General features: G+C 39.3%; 1 protein-coding gene across 3 annotated transcripts in view; it reads right to left on the minus strand.

The window, feature by feature from the left end:
- LOC117431083 (cAMP-dependent protein kinase type I-beta regulatory subunit) overlaps nt 1-20422 on the minus strand; it is a 184184-nt gene that overhangs the window by 24207 nt on the left and 139555 nt on the right. For all 3 annotated transcript variants that reach the window (XM_034051703.3, XM_034051704.3, XM_034051705.3), the window contains 4 exons: nt 18430-18476; nt 15090-15248; nt 11557-11617; nt 7760-7881 (listed from right to left, as the gene is read on the minus strand). In XM_034051703.3, the coding sequence (XP_033907594.1) occupies nt 7760-7881; nt 11557-11617; nt 15090-15248; nt 18430-18476 (389 nt within the window). The remainder of the gene's footprint in view (nt 1-7759; nt 7882-11556; nt 11618-15089; nt 15249-18429; nt 18477-20422) is intronic.

Genomic DNA, 20422 nt, shown 5'->3' on the forward strand with positions numbered 1-20422 from the left:
GGAACCCTGTGTGTGTCTAACACTAAACACTCTAAAGAAACAAGCCTTGGTTATTACCCCTTTAAACTCCACTAGATCATCAAGTGAAGAGAATTGTTAAGAAGTTCTATTTTAGTTTTGTCCCATCCGTTCCCATGCTCTCTGGCAATCTCATCTGTTTATTTTCATTGAATCTGAATGTTTTTTTTTTACTTCACCCCCCTACTTCTCACACACCTTCTTCTGCATTCAATTCTTCCTGTTTTGAATATGTTCGCCGTCCCTCTGACTTTTCAACAGTATTTTTTTTTTAAATTTAGTAGGTCGCTGTAACAGGGCGAGGTGCCCTGTACATTGATTTGTTTATTTTACTTTAGAACAGGGTCCCCCCTCCGCCCCTGTGTTATTTTGTAATTTGTGTTTTATGATTTATTATTGTATTTATTTTTGTTGGCGAAACACCATATGTTTTATTATTGTTTATTTGTATTTAAATATAACGGCGTAGCCGTGTGTTTTTGTTTGTTATTGTTTTATTTAAAGTGTGTTCTGGCAGAGGCGAGAGTGGGTATTCGTCCTCTGCCAGGAATAATTAAAAAACCTTGTGCAGAAGGTGGCCATCTCCCGAATTAATTAAGCGATTCATTTGTTGCTAATCGGGAGATGGTCACCTGCATATAAGCCTGCAGCTCTCTGCGCTCTGGGTGGGGTGTGTTAGGAGCGAGAGAAAAACTAAACTAAAAATTTAATACAGGATCAGTGAAGGCTGCTGCCCAGCCTGACCGGTATTGTTTATACTTTGTGTTTGTGATTTTGTTTTGTCTACCTGTTTTATTTTCTATCTGTGAGCACAATGTTTTTGTGTTTAAATATTTTATTTATTTTTGTATTATTTGAATAAAACGGCGCACGCCATGCCTTTAACCGCAGTACTTCCCTGGTGTCAGTTTGTTTTTAGTTCCTGCTTCTGACCTGACGTCACCGCACAGCCGCCCTGTCACAGTTGCCAATTAATTTTACCCCATTTTTCTCCCAATTTGGAATGTCCAACTGTATTTAGGCTCCGCTCACCGCTACCACTCCTGCGCTGACTCGGGAGCAGCGAAAACAAACACACGTTGTCCTCCGTAGCGTGTGCGGTCAACCGACCGCTTCTTTTCACTCTGTAGGTTCACCATGCAGCCGACCCAGAGCTACAGCATCGGAGGACAATGCAGCTCTGGGCAGCTTACAGGCAAGCCTGCAGGGGCCCAGCCGGTCTACAGGGGTCGCTGGTGCACGGTGAGCCGAGGACACCCTGGGCGACCTAAGCCCTCTCCCCCCAGGTGGCGCTCGGCCAATTGTGCGCCACCCCCCGGGAGCTCCCGTCCATGGTTGGCAGGGGAATAGCCTAGACTCGAACCGGTGACATCCAGGCTATAGGGCACATCCTGCATACCACACGGAGCGCCTTTACCGGATGCGCCACTCGGGAGCCCTTCCACAGTACAAAACCTGGGGGATTTTCAAAAGTTGGTAAATGATAACTAGTGTTAATGAACTAATAGATATTTGGCATTTTCAAGCGGTCATTATGCCTACTTCGTTATTAAATAATCGTGCTAATGTGATTTACGAAAAAATGTTGAATTACGATCTTAACATAATTAATATCTTAACATAATTAATATCTTAACATAATTAATATCTTAACATAATTAATATCTTAACGAGCAGTGCTTCTTGTGACTATTTCTTTTGTTTGCGTGGGAATTTAAAAGGAAATCTGAGTTGTGTAATTTATCAGGAGTTAATTTGCACTTGGAAAAGGAGGGTTTTGATTAACGAAAAAGTATATAACTCACTGTGGCAGGGTGTCCGCCCCTTATCAATGTATATATTATTTTTGTGCTGTTTTGATCTATTATCGTTTTTATGTATATATGTATTTGTTCCTTTTATTATTAATATGATTTTGCATTTGTGTGTTTTGGATCGGCAGGGAGGGGGTTAAATTCCTCACTGCCAAAATACATGTGAGAATGTGGCTGGAGCCTTAATTGAGTAATTGTTAATTATTGATTAATTGGGCTCCAGCCACAAACTATAGAAGTCAGGAGATCCTTTGTCTGAGAAGAGAGCTAAGAGGAGGAATGTAAAACAACACTGTGACTACGAGAAAGACGATTGCTACCAACTGTGAGACCGTTAGGTACTCGTTCTGGTTTAAAGATTACTTGTATTGTTCTGTTTTACTTTGACCCACGTGCTGTTTGCTTTCTGTTTTTAAAAGTATTTTGTTTGTGTTAATTTTTCGTTGTTAAATAAATACACTGCGCTGCCACGCAGTTTCAGCCCCGTACCTCTGTTTCCTGAACATTGCTTCCTGGTCTGTGACGTCACCACACACGCCACTCAAGCCTACCTTGTGACACTCACCGTGAAACCGTATTTTTCTTTGGTGTTAAAAAAATAGAATAAACAAACTACAGTCTGGCTTTGCTGGGAGAGGTAGCAGTAGCAGCAAATGTAATTTTAGTGCTTGAGTGTGAGCCTGAGATTGACAGACCCCGGCTGCGACGCCCACGATACAGAGAGAGGATGTACAGGACCAGGGCTCACTTCTTAGATTTACCAGTTGACAATTTAAAAACTTGACTGCGTCTAGCTAGGACCTTGAATTGCCTATGAAAAGGGGCCGTGCCGTACCCCTGCATATGAAGGTGTTGGCAGCATTGTACTTCGGTGTCTCTGGGTCATTTCAGAGGGTCACGGGCGACTTGATAAAGCAGGTTAATGGTTATATCAGTCTCCCACTTAATCAGGAGCAGCTACAACAGATTAAAAGGGAGCTTTATGACATTGCTGGATTTCCCTCAAATCACCGCATATACAGTCAGCACTTGGATATCCATTATCCAGATACACTTCAGTCGCGTTTTACCGCCCTTGTATTAAAAATAAAATAAATTCTCTTTATATATATGTAACAAATGAATGCACTTACCCGTCACACACGATTTCTGACTCCGTCACCAGTTTTCTGGTACAAAGCCTCTTCAATGTTACAATGTATTTAAATATCCATCAAAGCCTGCTTTTTTTTGTGTGTTTTTGTTTTTCATTTTGTCTTTATTGTGCAGTTACACGGCGCTTCCTCCAATTTCACATGACGAAAATGCAGCAAAAACAAAGCGAGCGATGCAAGTTACAGTAATGTAAAAGTTAATCATTAAACAGTTTTAGAACTATCCGATTAACCCTTTGAAGACCTATGTCGGACCAGGTCCGACATTACAATGTTCCCTTTCTGGTCCGATGTTGGACCCTGTCCGACATCATCAAAAATTCGTTAAACACAGGTCTCTAGTCGTTTTTTCTCCAGAAAAAGCAGAGAAAACCATTCAATGGCCGAGTGAGACCGAGTGAGCTCAAAAAATATCACTAACATTTGCAGAGCTTTTTGAGAAGTTTTAGTAATAAAATAATAACTTGGATCGCATTATTGAGGAGTTTGGTGATAAAACGAGTGATCAGGACATGATTTATCAGTATGCACGACTATGAAGAGGTATATGAAAAATACAGCGAACAAGGGGTGGGGCAGGCTGGAGATGCAGTACTGAGTGTCCTGTTGATATGCAGTGCCTTTTAAACCTGTTTTACTGTGACAAAAAATACTTTTAAACTGCGCGTCTAAAATAAACTGCGTGTGTGAAAATAAATTGGACCTGACGCGCCTGAGACGCGCTGAATAAATGGACCGCAAAGGGTTAAAAATACTATTTTTCCTCTCTACCTGCATGTTGGCCAGTGTGACGCAGAGGGATAGACACAGCCTGGGAAACGGTAGGTGGCTGTTGTCCCTGTACACTTCCAGCATGTGATTGCAGCTGAGAACTAAGAATCTGCAGAATAGGAACCAAGCTAGCCATAAACTCACTAAGACAAGTGCCTATCTCTGACAACTGCTGACCAAGGCCTGTTGATTTTCAACTATATGACTCTGGTGGTCAGTCAGGTTTTGCACAACCACCAACTGCTGCCCTTGTAGGTCCTTCGTGGCATTCAATATCTTGATGATATAACCTTGCTCACTATTTACCTCCCTCTGTGCATTTAGCAACTGAAACACAACATCTCGGACGTTGGCTGCAGTATTTGTTCATCTGGCAGGTGCAATTGGAGGGGCTGGGCTCCTGTCTTGATCGGATATTATTCCTGCCCTTTTTCTAGGTGGTGTGCTGGGAGATGGCGAAGGTGCCCAGCTAGGAGATCCCGGCAATGATGCCCTCTGTTCCTGCCTTTTGGAACTCGTACTTTAAGTTTTGGGTTGAGCAGCTGCACAAATTAGGAACACAGCTCTTTATATATATATTTTTCTTTTTAACCAAAAAAAGATTCAAAATGCTCATTAAAAAATAGTTGTATATTGTAAGCTGTGGTAAAATATCCCCACAAAAGAGGGTAAATGACTAATGGGGCTTAATTATTATTATTTTATTTTAAATCCGTGCCGTCCGATTTTTACCCACACGCCAGATAAATCGTAAATCAGAATTTTGTGTGTTCTAAATAAATGTAAATTCTGGATGACAAAATGCAAAATTTTAAAGAAGTTCACAAATTATACACAAAATAAATATTCCCATTATTCTTTATTTCAATTTGGCTGCTGCTCGCTGGTGGGAGTGCAGTCTCCCTCTATGCTATTAGTTGATTCCATAACAGCGAATTATGCTTCCACTCGTTTTTTTAATCTTGTTAGCATGCATTTGATTAGCAAGTTTCCCTTATCTAGTCATTGACAGGAAGTGATGTACGTGACTTGTGACAAGTAAGCTTTTTAATGATACAATTGTTCATTAACAACCTCAGACTCCATTTCAAAGCATTATTGGACTGTTTTCATTAAATTCGTTTGAAAATCACTTGCTAATAAAGCTGTCGTTACTATACCCCGAGTTCCATACAATAACACTGATTAAAGCTGTCGTTACTATACCGCCAGTTCCATGCAATAACACTGATTAAAGTGGTCATTACTATACCCAGAGTTCCATACAATAACACTGATTAAAGCTGTCGTTACTATACCCCGAGTTCCATACAATAACACTGATTAAAGCTGTCGTTACTATACCCCGAGTTCCATGCAATAACACTGATTAAAGCGGTCGTTACTATACCCCGAGTTCCATGCAATAACACTGATTAAAGCTGTCGTTACTATACCCCGAGTTCCATACAATAACACTGATTAAAGCTGTCGTTACTATACCCCGAGTTCCATGCAATAACACTGATTAAAGTGGTCATTACTATACCCAGAGTTCCATACAATAACACTGAGTAAAGCTGTCGTTACTATACCCCGAGTTCCATGCAATAACACTGATTAAAGCTGTCGTTACTATACCCCGAGTTCCATACAATAACACTGATTAAAGCTGTCGTTACTATACCCCGAGTTCCATACAATAACACTGATTAAAGTGGTCATTACTATACCCCGAGTTCCATACAATAACAGTGATTAAAGCTGTCGTTACTATACCCCGAGTTCCATACAATAACACTGATTAAAGCTGTCGTTACTATACCCCGAGTTCCATACAATAACAGTGATTAAAGCTGTCGTTACTATACCGCCAGTTCCATACAATAACACTGATTAAAGCTGTCGTTACTATACCCCGAGTTCCATGCAATAACACTGATTAAAGCTGTCGTTACTATACCCCGAGTTCCATACAATAACACTGATTAAAGCTGTCGTTACTATAGCCCGAGTTCCATACAATAACACGGATTAAAGCCGTTGTTACTATATCCCCCAAGTTCCACACAGTAACACTGGTGTTTCAAAATCACCCCCAGCGTCCAATAAGGAACAATTATTGAAATGAAAACCAGACCCTTATATACAGTTGTAATGTAGTTAACTATGTCCAGATACAAACCAACGGATGTATAATCCGCTGGTGACACCACATTTAGAGTACTGTGTCCAATCCTAGTCACCACAGCACCAGAGGGACATTATGGCCCTGGGGGAAGTACACTGAAAAGCAACCAGACTAATCCCAGAGCTTAAAGAATGAGCTGTGAAAGAATGGAATCTACTTAGCATGAAACAAAGAATTAGGGGGTTGATTTTGAAATCTTAAAAGGAGTTGTAGTGGAGACTTAGAACAGAGGGGGGAAGGAGACACTTCTTCACACAGAGAGTGGTGAGGGTATGGAATGGGTTACCTAGTCATGTTGCTGAAGGAGACTCTTCTTCACAGAGTGGTGAGGGGATGGAATGGGTTACCTAGTCATGTTGCTGAAGGAGACTCTTCTTCACACAGAGAGTGGTGAGGGGATGGAATGGGTTACCTAGTCATGTTGTTGAAGGAGACACTTCTTCACACAGAGAGTGGTGAGGGTATGGAATGGGTTCCTAGTCATGTTGCTGAAGGAGACTCTTCTTCACACAGAGAGTGGTGAGGGTATGGAATGGGTTCCTAGTCATGTTGCTGAAGGAGACTCTTCTTCACACAGAGAGTGGTGAGGGGATGGAATGGGTTACCTAGTCATGTTGTTTAAGAAGACACTTCTTCACACAGAGTGGTGAGGGGATGGAATGGGCTACCTAGTCATGTTGGTGAAGTGGACTCTTCTTCACACAGAGAGTGGTGAGGGGATGGAATGGGTTACCTAGTCATGTTGTTTAAGAAGACACTTCTTCACACAGAGTGGTGAGGGGATGGAATGGGCTACCTAGTCATGTTGGTGAAGTGGACTCTTCTTCACACAGAGAGTGGTGAGGGGATGGAATGGGTTACCTAGTCATGTTGAACACAGAGAGTGGTGAGGGGATGGAATGGGCTACCTAGTCATGTTGCTGAAAGAGACTCTTCTTCACACAGAGAGTGGTGAGGGGATGGAATGGGCTTCCTAGTCATGTTGTTGAAGGAGACACTTCTTCACATAGAGTGGTGAGGAGATGGAATGGGTTACCTAGTCATGTTGCTGAAAGAGACTCTTCTTCACACTGAGAGTGGTGAGGGGATAGAATGGGTTACCTAGTCATGTTGAACACAGAGTGGTGAGGGGATGGAATGGGCTACCTAGTCATGTTGCTGAGGGAGACTTTATTTGCTGTTCAATATGACAGGCCTCTCTTTTATAGTGCTAGACAGTTTGGTCAACACTAACACTGATAAGCTGCCTCACACCAAAATATGTTTGCTGTAAAGATAAATGTTGTGTATGCAAATTAGTTATAAACATTTATTCTAGGGGTGCAATGACAGATTAATATCCCACTATCTATATGTGATATGAATCCCGATACATGTGACGTCCCTGATGGGCTCCTTGTATGATGCATTACAGTATAAGATCAAATGATCATTTAATAATGGCCTATTTTGTTACATGACTAAAATTCACACCAAGTAAAAGACACTTCATTCAAGAATCGCTTGGTGAACTACAATGAGCTCTGTTGTGCTTTTGGTCTCGTGATACAGCGGTACACACCTCTATTACAATATGATAGGTCATGTATCCAAAGTATCATAATTCAATGATACACGGTGAATCTCATTACATCCCTATTTCTATACATTGACATTTATTTCAGGCAGACATGATTGACAAATCATGCCGGATTCCAGAATAAACAGGTTCCGGATTGGAGAGGGGATCCCAAAATGCATTTCAATTCTACAGAATGCTGGTATGTAGACGAGCTGGATCAGAGAGGTTTTACTGTACTGCAATATTTATGTAGTTTGCAATAAAAGGTCACCTCTGTGATGATAAAGAAGTCATCTCCTGGGTCTCCTTGTACCACGATTTTCTCACCATCTTCAGACTGGACGGGTTCTAGAGCATCAGCCACCGTCAAGCGCTCCCACTTATCCAAGGATTCTGCAAAGTTCAAAACAAAAGAAACTCTTGATGGAGGAAGAAAAACAAGCACAGCTGATACATCTGTAGAGGACATGCTGTCTATGGGGATTGCACATGTAAAAAGATATTTAGTATTGGTAATAATGATGAATCTGGAAGGCTAATGGAGGTTATGCATCAGATTCAAGCAGAGTAAGGAAACAGGTGGAGGCAGCAATTGATGTGCAATGAGATTATAGGACCACCCTCATGGAATTTTAAAACACTGATATTCTGCAAAGTAAACCTACCCTGTACCTCAAATTTTTCTCTAGTTCTAAAGTCATTTTTGTGCCTGCAATTTAATATATATATATATTTTTTTTTGCAATCATAGTTGTCTTTTAATATGTGCAGTGTACAAAAACTAAATACGGCGGTGTTCAAATAATAGCAATTGTAGTAGTAGTTAGCTGCTGATAATAATAATAATAATAATAATAATAATAATAATAATAATAATAATATTTTTTGTATTATCCAAGTAAACCTGCACAAAAAAATGCTAGGAATGTAAATTGAACCACTGAACAGACTGAATGGGGTTTTATTAAAGTTGTGTACCATTCGATCGTTTGTTTTCATTTATGCATCAATCTTCCCGTGGTATACAGATCTAAATAAACTGATTGGACAGAATTAACACCTAAAGAAACACACCTTCCAGTAAAGCTCTCGAGTGTCCCTGCTAACTGAAACTCCTATACATTGTTGCCTTTCTCTCTAAAGAGAACGTATCTGTTTATATTGACTCTTCCTTTATGTATGTACCAAAGCATAAACAGGGTCAGCTTGTGTAAATGCACAGGGATGACACAGCACACAAATCCATGTGTTGAAAGGTGCAATGCTGCACTTCAGATTAAATACTGGTGCAAATGTTTGCTTGGCATTCGGTATTTTTCATCGTAAGTAAGCCTGGCTTCTAGTGAGACAGTTGAGACTGGAGAAGTTGCAGGCAGTTTTTGATCAGTGGATCTATCCCACTTGATGACACCTAACTTCAACCCCTCAAAGTTCATGTAAAAAGTGCCTAAGGTTTTAAAAAGATATACTTATATAGACTACAATAACTGAATTTATTTGGCCTAGAACAATGAAAAATTAGGGGGGTTGTTTAAATCTTAAAAAGGAGTTGACAAAGTTAACCCTAACCAATACTTCAGCAGAGAATCCAGGACCAGTGGAAAATTAAATGGAGACTTAGGGCAGAGGGAAGGAAACTCTTCTTCACACAGAGAGTGATGAGTGTATATAAATGAGCTACCTAGTCATATTGTTGATGCTGAATCACTGGGATCCTTTAAGCTTGACTCAGCTTGCCAAAGATTTGACATCAATCAGCTATTAGGAACCTGGATGAGTTTAGATGGGCTGAATGGCTTCCTCTTGTTGTATATTATCTTATGTTAAAGTACTGATTTATACCAAGGAAATCCACGACTTTACATTTAGATCCATTTACCTACATCATGAACTATGCAATTCAAGGCTGTCTTTATGCACTCCAGCACTGACACAGGTTCACTTCACAAGCTTTATTACACTATGGAGAAATAAACAATTAGCACTGATTTCATCCTTTTTTTTTTAAATAAACATTGGCTAAATATTAATTAAATTAAATACTGGCTATGTGTTCAGTTTAACAAAACGTTTGGTTTTCTTCTCTGAGCAGAGCTAGCAGATACCATTTTAACTTGCTGCAGGCAGTAATGGAAACATGCCTGTTCTTTCACGAGGCAGTAATGGAAACATGCCTGTTCTTTCACAAGGCAGTAATGGGAACATGCCTGTTCTTTCACGAGGCAGTAATAGGAACATGCCTGTTCTTTCACAAGGCAGTAATAGGGACATGCCTGTTCTTTCACAAGGCAGTAATGGGAACATGGCTGTTCTTTCACGAGGCAGTAATGGGAACATGCCTGTTCTTTCACGAGGCAGTAATGGGAACATGCCTGTTCTTTCACGAGGCAGTAATAGGAACATGCCTGTTCTTTCACAAGGCAGTAATTGGAACATGCTTGTTCTTTCACAAGGCAGTAATAGGGACATGCCTGTTCTTTCACAAGGCAGTAATGGGAACATGGCTGTTCTTTCACGAGGCAGTAATAGGGACATGCCTGTTCTTTCACAAGGCAGTAATGGGAACATGCTTGTTCTTTCACGAGGCAGTAATGGGAACATGGCTGTTCTTTCACGAGGCAGTAATAGGAACATGCCTGTTCTTTCACAAGTTCTTTGGGAATACAAATCAGATCTGAGAATGTAAACAAACTGAATAGCCAAGAAGGTCTGGTCTCTTGTGGAACGGTGTTGTAAACACAAAGAATTAGATTGTAGTTGATTACGGGACACTGAAAATATAATAGATTTTAGACAGCATCCTGGGCAGATCTAGTGTTGTAATTTTGTGGTACTGAGCCACTGCACTAATTTGCAAATATTTGCTGAAACATGTACTGTAGCATTTGGGCTTGCTACTCACATTGTAGAAAATGACTGTATGTATAGATTTCTTCTTCAGACCTTCTCAGACCACAGTCTTTACAGCATAACAGTTCTAATGAAAATGCTGTGCAATAGTCACATATGTCGACTTGTCACTTCTTTGGAAACAATATTAATAAATAATGCATTTCATAATGTCTGGAGCTCTTGGGAACATACTGTTTTGTAACACTGTGCTGTTTGTGCACTATAAAACTATTGATTAACCTTCTAAAATGTCACTTATATGTTGATGGACTGCAAATCTAAGTTTACTTCAGTCTACCTGAAACGCTACAATTAATTTCACAATCGTGTGACATGCAATTCGTCGACTGCCAGTTTCTGAGGTCGATGGCCACTTTACTATTTAACTAGTCGACTATTCGGAGCTGCCCCTACTAGCTCCATTACACATGATAGAAGAGTAATGGTTTGAACAGCATGGCCATGTAGAAACCATTCAAGTGTTAAATGTTACCCCCACTCCCACAGAATGAACATTTCACGGTAGCATTTCCCCCCCTTATTTCCAATGGAAATTTGGAGTGTTTGGGGATTAATCCTTTGTTGTTTCTTTCCTGCTGAATGACATTGAGAGCATGTCCAAATTTCGTGCTCATCAAAATAATCACAGAATAACACAATCCAAGCACAAGAAGTGAAGCAGTGCCTCTGAGGACCTGGAGAGTGCAGAAAGGGAATGCTGGAGTGTGTTGAGTTGTGGGGTTTGTTTATTTAGCCTACAAGCTAGAGGTTATTTCCTCTATCATGGGAACTCTCTCTCACCTACCAGTCAGAGCTGATGTCATCACATCATAATTGCCACAGCTTTTTACTTTCCAGGGGCCTCTAAGTAAAGTCATTACATCTCAAGCTGTGACCAACATGAGTCACTCTGGAATCCCTTTTGGACTACTTTCAAAAGCTTCTCCATAGAATTCCTCTAAGATCCTTGTGTGTGTTATAATAAATGTTTATACATTTTGAGTCACTTTGCATTCTTTGCTTAGCTACTGTCTGGTGGGTGGCTACTGAAGGTTCCCGTCCTAGACATGCTTTTTATGGTTAAATGGCTGCGGACATGCTTGAAAGAGCGACCTGTGTGCGAGCTGCGTGTGTGGCTGCTGAATGTCGTTTAAGCACTCAACAAAGATAACTGACCCAAAATGGAGACCTTGCTCAGAAACTCCTCGTACATCTTCCTCTTTCTCAGTGTGCTGCCCTGTGTGAGACAAAGAAAAGGGGGAATGCTTTTAGTCAAAGACTTTTCAATTGCTGTTAAATCTTATTATGAGGTTTTGACGCCACATTCAGTTGGAGACTTCCCTTAAAAAATAACCTTGAGAGACACTAGTGTTTTATTTTCTAATCTGGACATCAAGTGACAGTCTCCTCCGGAAAAATAAAAGTGTGATTACGCAACACTGGCTACTGCAGTCATGTGATGGTGACGACAAAGTGCACTTCTAAAATTCACAGCAGCAGATCATTGCTTTTTTAACATGACAATACTCTCCTTTATATACAATTCAAAACTGTAGACTTGAAAAGGTTAATCTTGTATCTAAAATGATAATATAATTAATCAAACCAACACTTTCCTAGATGTCTTTTTAATTCAAAAACTGTACTGGCAGACAAGTCTGGACCAATAGCAACTATTCATTTTGAAATCAAGCAACATATCTCTTGGGTAAACTAAATAACAGTGAGCCTTGTTTACAGTGGAATCTATAGTGAACTTCTTTTTTTAATAAACTAATGTATGTTTCTAAGACCCAGTTCACACTTGTGATTTGAGGCGGCCCAGGGCCGGCCTTTACATATGTATGAACGCAAAGCAGATTTAGGAACAGCCTTTCGTATCACATGACCAATGTGGTTATGTAGCTCAGTAGACCCTCCCATACTCCCACACACGTGAAAGGTAAATAGAAAGCTGAATGCCCTGCTAGCCAAGATGGCAGTGAATCAATAGTGAATGGTAATTATTTCTACATCATACAACTTTAATTATAAAAAATATTAAATAAAAAAAAATCTAGCAGGTTAATGTTCAGGTTGCTTCTGTCACATAATACACACGCTGCAGTGCAATCATAATTATGCTTCATTTGTCACAATTAGCTTTTCTTCCTGTTATTTAGTAACTAAGCGATAAATATAAAAACTGCAGGATTGTGGATCTCAATAATGATCAATAATGATGCTGGTGACTTGGCATATTCAGCCACCATTGTTTATTTTGCATGATTGTTAATGTTATTCTACTGGCACTAGAGCAGTGGTTTATGATGTATCGTGCACGTTGTTGGGCAAAGTGTATTTGATAGGTGACGGCGTATTGCTGTATTTCGATTAGGGTGCTCCCCTTAATGAAGTTGCCGTAGCTATACATGTGGGACAAGGGTTTTGTTATAGCCATATGTTCGGTAATCTTCCAAGAGAAGGGGTAATGCTAATGTTCAGTCTTTACTGCTAATGGTTAGGGAGTAGAGAATAATAATAATAATGATAATAATAATGAGTAAACAATAGAATAGTTTAACGATCGTGTTTGTAAACAAAGACGGTATTCATGTAGGTTAAACAAATATATACAAACGAGAAGAAACATGTGTAATGTATTTAACATTATTTAATGTCGTGTCTTTCCTTAGGAGGGAGCAGTAGTACTATTAGGTGGTCAGTCGTGAGCTTGTCTTGCGAATGCCAGTCATTGTGTACAACCTGATAGTCATTTGCAATCTGAGTGAAGTATCCATTACGAAAACAAATATTTATACCTGTCAACACTAGCAAGTTGTTTCCCGCATTCTAAATACCTCCTTGTTCTTGAAAGAATAATGTGATTGTGGGTGGACTGTCACCCCATTACACACCATAACAGGAAGTCAAAATAGACAATATGTATTTTTAATATATACTATAAAATTGCTACTGTGCTGCATTGAAAAAAATAAATAATAAGAAATCCCTGCTACAAAAGGATTACTGTATATACTGGTCGCTCTTCCATTCTGAATGCAGACTATCGTTCCATAAAAAAAACAAGCAGTTTGCCACATTTTAGGCCTGCTTTTCAGTCACATATGTGAACGCACAAAGATGCCTTAAAGACGCGTGAACGGGGTTGCAGACCTAAATATGGGGAGGCCCAGGGCCCAGTAGTGTGAATGGGGGTCTAATTGTTTGGTAGCCACAGTACCTCTAATCAACTTGTTATTTGTTGTGCAATCTTTGCTGTGTCAGTGGGTCTGTGATACAAAGAGGGCAAGAGAAAACACACTCTCAACCTGATTATATAGAACCTGTTGTGGTTTAAACGCTTACACTGTCTTGTCTTTAACATTCTGAGCTGCTGCTAATAAGGTACGTGACTTACAATTTATTTTACAAAGTAATTACCTTATTTGTCATACTATGTTGGTGTCTGTATATTATTAACTCTGATATAATTATTGGGTGATTGTTCTTGTTCCTTGTTTAATCCGTGTGTGATTCTGAAGAATGAGTGAAGATGCATGTCACCAGAGTATACACAGGGTTACTGCAGACTGCTACTGGCACTGTTCCTCAAGGTTTCTTTTCATGTCAGCTTTTTATCCTTTTCTTGGATTCACTCACACTCACTCAACAGGGAAAGCATTGTTCAAAATGTTGCAAAGACAATGGAATTAGTGTTTATTGAAGTTAGGCAACAACGCTGACAAGAAAAAATCAAGCTCAAGCCACCCAGGGTTCTAAAAAAGGACTAATGTACCAGCTCAAAGGGTTCTTGTCTTTTCAAAGTCAGTGGAACTGTATACAGCTCCCAGTGACAGCACTTCAGTTTGAGCTTTTCCAGGACTTTTGGTCCATATAGTGGGGTGCCTGGGTCCAGAGAAAGAGACACATCAAGTGTCGGTTACTGACCCCTGTGGTGTAAAGGAGGTCGCGCACTTACAGGAGTGTTACCCAAGGTTTTGACACCCATCCGTATTAGGACTAGCAACATTATCACTAACCCCTTTTCTTCTTTTGAAGATATTTTGGTGTTTTTTTATTTAATTTTATAGTTCGATTTGTAAAAGCAGGCATCTCAAAAAACACAACAGATACCAAGTTACTGCTGCTTCCTGGTATCATTTAATGTGCTGTGATACTGAATACTGAAGCTTGCTGGAACACTAATAATAATAATAATAATAATAATAATAATAATAATAATAATAATAATAATAATTATTGTCATCATCATCATCATGAAATTCATGTGTTCCATCCATTTACTGAACTGAATACAAGACCTTTAGTTCAGTACGGCCATACTTAATATTATTAATAATCTGGCACGAATAATTACATTTTTAACAATATAAAGCAAAAATAAAACACCTTTATTTTTGTAACCCTTCAAGCATTAGACTTCAAAAGATCTGGTTTGACGTAGGGTCATCTGCTGCCAAGCACAAGCCCCATTTCTGAGAGGCTGACACAGTGCTGTTCCTCAAACTGGAATTACAAGGTGTAAATCTGGCTTTTGTTTTACAGTCCAAAAAGATACCAAAAACAATCGGCTCCATCTCACCATTATAATGCGTACACCCTCTACCACTGTGAAGAAGAAAATGGCTGTCTAAGAAACTAGATTATCTTATTTCTTAATTGTGCCTGTAGGTGCTGGACAGGGAGCTCTGGTAGATCACACATACCATTAGAATGCGCCTGTAGCTGTCCCGGTCGATCCCCCACAGTTTCAGGTCTGTCTTGGCCTTCACCGTTGCTGCTCTTGGGGTTCCATAGATCAAGGCCAGTTCTCCAAAGCTTCCTCCTTCTCCAATGCTGGTCACCCATTCTCCATTGACATAGACCTGGAGAACAACAGAGCTGCACTTAGAGGGGCCTCTATGTTTGTTCTTACTTCTACTTCCAGCCCACTAAGAAACACATTCATAAAACACAAAAGCACAATCATAGTCTTCCACTGTCTTGAAGGGAAGAAAAACACTAGTACAATAGTCCAACAGCATTCTTTGTTGCCTGGAACGGTGTGACATCCTACTTTGCGGATCTAGTTTCAGTTGTTTTGTTGCTTTACATGCAATAGGGGAATTTCCAGCCCCTATGGCATGCAGCTTGCTTGTCCTTTGTAGTGTTCAACACTTAAAGAACCGACACGCACAACGGTCACAATCTTCATGGTTTATTATGACTTTCAGACTTGAAAGGGAATGGTTCAGCTAATAGATGTAATGAAGTTTGTAGGAAAACAATCTCTCTGAAATAATGACTGTTTCTTTAGTTTGACTCTGTTAAGCAGTGTATTCAATTAATTAAAAACCAGGAAACTTTAAAGCTTCTGTTTTGATAAACTCCTTAAATCAAGGCTCTCCCAAATACTAGTATCCTCCTCACACAAGTCCACCTGGAGTATGTCAAACAGCAATTTTAATATGCATTCCCCTTTCAGTTCAGTACACCACAGTCCGCAGAGGTATGTATTTAATCCTCTGTTATGTCCATGCTCCTCTTAATATCCTACTGCGACTTCCCCACCCCTGTCTGTGAAACCAGCATTTCCTTTATTCAGTACTCAATCTGCCATTCAAAAAGAATAGGTCCCATTTTTCCAGTGAAGTGAACTGACTTGTTGGTTTTTAAACTGGTTCTATGATTTGTTGTACTGCATGTGTATGTTATGTTAAACCACAAAACATTCATAATTTTGATGTTTTCTAATAAGAACATGAGAGAATTTACGCATGACAGGAGGTCACTGGGCCCATCTATGCTTGTCGTTCCTAGTAGCTGATTGATCTCAGAACTTTGTCAAGTTGGTCTTACAGGAACCCAGTGATTCAGCATCAACAACATGACTAGGCAACCCATTCCATCCCCTCACCACTCTCTGTGTGAAGAAGTATCTCCTTCCCTCTGTTCTAAATATATTTCAATGTAATTTCCAACTCTGATCCTCTGGTCCTGGTTTCTGTGCTGTGCTTAAAGCACTGGTTAAGGTTAACTTAAATCCCCCCCCCCCCCCCCCCCCCAAATATTTTTTTGTTCTAGGCTAAATATATTTTCATTGGGGAAGTAAAATAAACAACTTCAAAATCTCCTGCTAAATTTGACCAGGGATACATTGACCTTCCACTATAATAAACGAACATGCGAGTCAGACAGCCTTCAGAATCAGTCCAATAGTTAAACTATGAGGTATGTAAGTTTCATTAATGAAGGGGAAAGGTGAAATGTCTTTCAGTGTAAATGACCAATTATCAGTCACCTTCAAGACTCTTATTTTTGTTTTTTATTCCACAAAGTTTCAGTGTTTTATACATTTCTCAGTGCTGCAGGTAAATATCAGGGGTGATACTGGGGGTCAGTCAAGAAAGCAGCTCACCTGCTTCTGCTCTCTGTGAATGCAAACCCTGTAAAGCTGGTGAAGTTAACCTCTACACAAAGTTAAGACCATATTACAATAAAACAAATCTTTTATTTACACAGATAAATCTACTGAATGAAAAGATTTTCTTGGTGTAAATCAGTATTTTCACATGCTTGTGTCGGCCAAATGTCTGAAAATGGATGAAGTACAGAAGCTTTGAAAAATATTTGCTTGTATAAACACTCTCAATTTGTATTTCGTCACCCTTTCAAAGAGTATACTTGTTTCATCATAATAGGCAGTCACTATTCTTCTATTGTAACCTGACTATCATTGCTACCATCTATGTCACGCTTCACCCGCCCGTTCAGGAGATGTGGTTCCATTCTTTGCATGTTTTGAAATGGGGAGGGGAATTAGTTTGATCCACCATTCTGTTATCATATCTCTCTTATGTCCTATATAAACACAGGAAAGGTGGTTTCCTGTTTTTTATATTATATTCTATCATTTTTATTCTACTGCCAAAAAAGAAAATGCATTTTGCAATCATAAAACCAGCAGCAATGTAATATTTACACCTCTTAAGGGCTAAATTACAAATATTTAAATCTGACTTTTCCCATCCCTACCTCGCTCCAATCTGCAATACAGCTTAAAAAAAAAAAAATCAGATCTACTGCAAATAAATCCTCAATCATCCAGAACTATTAAACACTCTACAGTGCTGCATTTAGAAATATAAATTTAATGAACAACAAGCGTCTTTAGAAGACATTGAAAAAGGCTTGTAGTCAAAACATTTCTAATTACATTTCTTTTAGTGTTTCCAACCTTTGCAGATATGCCCAAGATTTGCGTTCTTTATTGTGTTATTAAACATAACGCGGCCTGATTTAGACAAAAACTTTATGAAGCGTGTTTTTATACATGTAAGTAATGAGTTGATGCTCTTGTTCAGTATCTCTCTCGCTATCGAAGTTAAAGACAATGACTGCAGAGCCATCCCTCTCCAGATGATCCATTCAAACTGGTTAGTCTCTGTCGTTACCCAGCTGCACCCACTGAAAAATCTGCATTAGTGTCGGATCGGTTGAAGGAAGCTTCAAGTCCTCTTGGTTTCTGACCAGTAATGTGGCTCACATTTAAAAATCCATTCATAACCGTCCCAATGTAGGAAGGGCTGCCACGTGTTTAAAACTAATATAGTGTGCAGACACTTCAAGACAGCAGCAGCTGAACTTGCTTTCCAGCAGCAACTTCATTCAATGACATACGTTTTGACTAGAAGTCTTTTTCAAAATATTGAAGAAACTCAGAAAGACTTAACACTGTCAAAACATTTGTCATTGAATTTATTAAGTTTCTGTTAGTATTTCTAAATTCTATTGAGTGTTTAATAGTTATGGATGAAATACTCCAACAGTTAAGGATGACTGACATTAATAAAGTATAAAACCCCAGTGACAAAACAACTTCAGGGGTTCTGTGACAGATTGAGCACGAGGCCCTGTGAGGAAGAGTAAATAACCTATATTTTGACATTAGGTTGAGGAATGGACAGTCATGTATTGCAGTCTTCTTCAATGCCTTTCAAGACATGGAAACATTGGTTTAAACATGCGTCTACAGAGCACGGTTTCTTTGTTTTTTATTGTACTTACATCTACTTCGCCTTGGTCAATTACATAGAAGTTGTCTCCTTCATCCCCTGGAAAGAAAAACAGGGCATATTAAAAGACTTATAATACAAGGCAATTAAGTCGTTTTTAAATAGGGTTTTCCTCATTCAGAAAACCTTTCTGTAAACACTTGGCAGCATTAAGAGATTTGTGAAGCACTTAGGCCACTTTTGGCTTTCAACCTTACCCTCCCGATTTGTCATGTTTCACTCAGGTTCTGTGAGGGCTTTACCGCTTTTCATCTAAATACATTGTGTTCCATTTTTAATCCAAAATAAACTGAAGAACCACCATTCAAGCTTTTGAGAGGCTTAACACATCTTCTTTCTTCCTGAGAACCATGTAAAACCTTCATGCTTTTTTTTTTTGAAGAGGTAGCAATTGGCTAAAGGATGGTGGAAGCAGGAAGGGAACAAAGGAAAAAATACTGCGGTGCAAAAGACGTGGCGTGCGCCGTTTATTTATAAATAACAAAAATAAATCAAATATTTTAGCAAAAAGAAAATACTGCTCACAGAGCCAAATAAAACAGGTATACAAAAACAAAATCACGAACACAAACAAACACACAGGTCAGGTTGGGCAGATCGCTTTCACAGATCCTATGTAGATTTTTTTTATTTTTCTTTTCTCCTTTTTCTCCTCACTCTCACGTTCTCTCCTCTGAACACCCACCCCGAGTGCAGGGTGCTGCAGGCTTACATACAGGTGACCATCTGCCGATTAGCAACAATTAAACAATTAACTAACTAAGGGAGATGGTCACCTTCTGCTCGAGGTTTTTTATTGCGGATGGGGCTTCCCATCCACGCTGCGAAACAATAACAAAAATACGGCTCCGCCGTCACATTTATAAATAAATACATCATAACAATAATAACAATAATAATAATAATAATAATAATAATAATACTGCTACTACTAATAATAAAACAAAACAAATACAAAATAATAAATTGCACAGGGGCGGAGGAGTACCCTGTTCTAAAAATAAAGAATACATTTATGGCAGGGCGGTGCCCCGCCCCCTTTTCACATGCAGGGCTCCTCGCCCTGTCACAGATGGAAACATTTGCTGCTAGATTGCAGCGGCACACAAGTCTTGTTGATAAAGTGAGTAAGCATACCAGTATCTCACACACACACTGTGTGAAAGCAGCCCGTGATTTACTAGCAAACTAAAAGGAAAAAGAAGGCTTTTGACCGAAAAGATGTATGTGTGGAGAAGAGTAAGAAAGAAGTTCTGAGAATAGTTTGTGGAGGGAACAATGAAGGCCAGTGGTGGTTTTGTAAATAAGCTTGCTGATCTAAGATGAGTTGACAGCAAGATACCAGGATCTGAACACTGGTTTTGCATTTCAAAAAAAGTCCATCATTAAATGATAATTTAATCTCATTATGCATCATACAAAAATTCCTCATGACCATCAGATGTAACATGATGTATATCACATAATTTATTTATTTTATTTATTGCATTTATATAGTGCTTTTTATATAAAAGTATGGCAAAGCACTGTACAGCACATAGCAGAAAAAAGAACAAACCACAGTACATTTGTATAACATGTCACACAACTGCCACAATCAGACCATTTAAATAACAGTATACACATAATAATACAAAAGCAGCAATTTTAAAGTTACATTAAAACCCACTAAGAAAAGAAAGCCATTTTATAAAAGTGCCTATTTTGACTTGAAAACTGTAATGGTCCCAGCTTCCCTGACAAACAAAGGCAGAGCATTCCATGATTTAGGAGCTCTACAAGAAAAAGCCCTACCTCCCGTGTTGCTTTTGTTGACCCTAGGAATAACCAGCAGCCCCGCATCCTGTGATCTCAGAGTGCGGTTTGGAAGATACAGGGTCAGTAACTCCTGCAAATAACTAGGTGCTAATCCATTCAGGGTCTTGTAAGTTAACAGTAAAATATTAAAATCAATTCTATACTGCACAGGGAGTCAGTGTAAAGAG

This window comes from Acipenser ruthenus, chromosome 22 (assembly GCF_902713425.1).
Source record: "Acipenser ruthenus chromosome 22, fAciRut3.2 maternal haplotype, whole genome shotgun sequence".
Taxonomy (NCBI): domain Eukaryota; kingdom Metazoa; phylum Chordata; class Actinopteri; order Acipenseriformes; family Acipenseridae; genus Acipenser; species Acipenser ruthenus.